The sequence below is a fragment of the Phocoena sinus genome, chromosome 3 (assembly GCF_008692025.1).
Source record: "Phocoena sinus isolate mPhoSin1 chromosome 3, mPhoSin1.pri, whole genome shotgun sequence".
Lineage (NCBI taxonomy): Eukaryota > Metazoa > Chordata > Mammalia > Artiodactyla > Phocoenidae > Phocoena > Phocoena sinus.
In genome coordinates this window covers 6,646,606-6,649,550 of record NC_045765.1, presented here as the reverse complement: position 1 = coordinate 6,649,550, position 2,945 = coordinate 6,646,606, and the positions used below count along the sequence as shown (strand labels likewise).

The window sequence follows — 2,945 nt, the reverse complement described above, 5'->3', positions numbered from 1 at the left end:
TAACTGAGATCATGAATGTATTACCTCTAATGTTCTTGTTTCCGTTCACTTTTCAGTGAAGTTTTATAAAGAAAGAGTGAATAGACAGAGGTGAAAAACACAGAAACTGATGAGGAAACAGTTCTAAGCAGATAGAATTTGTCACACGGAGAAATATTGCTGAAGGTGCTGAGGTGTTTGATCTTAGAAATGAATTGCTTGAACCCAAAATATGGACACAGTGCCGCATGCCCGTTTACTTGTTTCCTTTTTTTTTCCAGCCGTCTTTTCTTTTTCCAAGGTGTCTAAGCTACACAGAACTGGAAATGTAACAAGTGTCTCAGAATTCTTCCTCACAGGCCTCTCAGATGATCCAGAACTGCAGCCTTTGCTCTTTATCCTGTTCCTGTCCTTGTACCTGGTCACCATATTGGGGAACCTGCTCATCATCCTGGCTGTTACCTCTGACCCCCACCTCCACATCCCCATGTACTTCTTCCTCTCCAACCTGTCCTTGGTTGACATCAGTTTCATCTCCACCACTGTCCCCAAGATGATCGTGAACATCCAAACTCATAGCAGAGTCATCTCCTATGAAGCCTGCCTGACACAGATGTCTTTTTTTATCCTTTTTGTGTGTATGGATGGTATGCTTCTGACTGCAATGGCTTATGACAGGTTTGTGGCCATCTGTCACCCACTGCGCTACCAGAGCATCAGGAACCCACGCCTCTGTTACATTTTAGTTTTGGTGTCATTTTTTGTTAGCTTTTTGGACTCCCAGGTGCACAATTTTTTTTTTTTTTTTTTTTTTTTCGGTACGCGGGCCTCTCACCGTTGTGACCTCTCCCATTGCGGAGCACAGGCTCCGGACGCGCAGGCTCAGCGGCCATGGCTCACGGGCCCAGCCACTCTGAGCCATGTGGGATCTTCCTGGACCAGGGCACGAACCCGTGTCCCCTGCATCGGCAGGCGGACTCTCAACCACTGCGCCACCAGGGAAGCCCCCAGGTGCACAATTTGATTGTGTTACAAGTTGCCTGCTTTAAGAATGTGGAAATTTCTAATTTCTTCTGTGACACTTCTCGGCTCCTCAAGCTTGCCTGTTCCGACACTTTCACCAATAACATAGTCCTGTATTTTTTTGGTGCCACCTACGCTTTTCTCCTTTTCTCAGGGATCTTTTTCTCTTACTATAAAATTCTTTTTTCCATTCTAAGAGTCCCCTCATCAGGACGAATGTATAAAGCCTTCTCCACCTGTGGTTCTCACCTGGCAGTTGTATGCATATTTTATGGAACAGGCCTTGGTGTGTACCTCAGCTCAGCCATCTCACAATCTCCCAGGAAGGATACAGTGGCCTCGGTAGTGTACACTGTGGTCACCCCCATGCTGAACCCCTACACCTACAGTCTGAGGAACAGAGACATCAAAAAGGCCATGTGGAGGTTCCTCAGCAAAACGTTCTAATCTTAGTACCTGTGTCATCCACTTGGAGTGTGGGTTGGCAAATGTAGCAAAATTAACATCTAGACCTGAAAATTCTACCTCTCTCATCACATCATTTTTGTAGCTCTTATGACCTTCATGCCTCTCCTAGCTTAACACCTGGATATTGCTTCTCTTTATGGTTTAATGTGACTGGGGGAGAATTCTAGGATCCTCTGGGTGTCATAATTGCTCCTTGACTGAATTTCGTTACATCTATGGAAACTCTATAGTTTATCTTTGGTAGCCCCAACATCCTCAGAAATGACTAATTTCCCTTTAATATATTGAAAATTTACAAGTTTTCCACAGCTCTTCTGTATTCTCCATAGTAAATTCTATTTTTCAATCTGTGAATGCAGCTATGTGTGAGGATGCACGTCACTGCTTCTCAACCTTGGCTTTCATCGAAATCATCTGGGAAGCTTAAAAATACTGACCACTGGGTCTCACCACCAGATATTCTGATTTAACTGGACTTGGGTGTGGTCTGAGCATGAGGATTTAAAAAACCACTCAGGTGGTTCTAGTGTGTGGCCAAGGTTGAGAACTAATGATCCCAGTCAGATCTTTCACTCCAAGGTGACCTGTACGCCTTGTGTCCTAACTGCTCATGGACAAATGCCCAAGATCTGAAAGAGATCAGAGGTCAAAGGGGGAAGATATGAAGAGCCTACTGTAGTAACAGGCAATGCGTTTTCTCCATTATTTCTTTCTTTTTTTTTTTTTTCTTTGTGGTACGCGGGCCTCTCACTGTTGTGGCCTCTCCCGTTGCGGAGCAACAGGCTCCGGACGCGCAGGCTCAGCGGCCATGGCTCAGCCGCTCCGCGGCATGTGGGATCTTCCCGGACCGGGGCACGAACCCGTGTCCCCTGCATCAGCAGGCGGACTCTCAACCACTGCGCCACCAGGGAAGGCCTTCTCCATTATTTCTGATTATTTTCTTCATATAGCTTCTCTACATCATACGCATGGGCCTTGCTTTGGGGTGGGGTGCTTGAAATCACTGCTCTATGTTCCATCTTGTGCTCATTGTACATATTTTCAACAGTGGTCTGTAAAAGCCTTAGTGCCCCAAACGCTCAACTGATCCCTTTATACCCCTCAAGCCCTTGGTGGAGTAGCTTCTCCCTTCAGTTATGATTACTATGTTACCACTTTGTTCTTTCTTGCCTTTCAGTCTCTCAATAATGCTTTAACTAACTCTCTATATTAAATGTTCTTCATTAAAATAACGAATTGGCTTCTTTTTTTTTTTGACTGAACTTTGACTGATATTGTAGCACAAGTTATAAAAGTATGTTGTGAGGTGCCTGCAACTGCATGATTACAAAATGTGCACAGGTAAGATGGGTGGTTGTCAATAATACCTCTTAGGCATGGGTATGCAACTGGAAAATAGGCATTGGTATTATTTTTCCTATTGCACTGTGGCTCTAATGATGCCTGAGGACCATTAAATCACCCAAGTCATCACA

General features: G+C 44.8%; 1 protein-coding gene across 1 annotated transcript; it reads left to right on the top strand.

Moving 5' to 3' along the window:
- Window positions 1-451: 451 nt before the first annotated feature.
- Window positions 452-1,449, top strand: LOC116750632 (olfactory receptor 18-like). Its single transcript, XM_032625521.1, has 2 exons — window positions 452-763; window positions 991-1,449. The coding sequence occupies exons 1-2, from the start codon at window positions 467-469 to the stop codon at window positions 1,447-1,449; spliced, it is 756 nt and encodes a 251-aa protein (XP_032481412.1). The 5' UTR covers window positions 452-466.
- The last annotated feature ends 1,496 nt before the right edge of the window (window positions 1,450-2,945 follow it).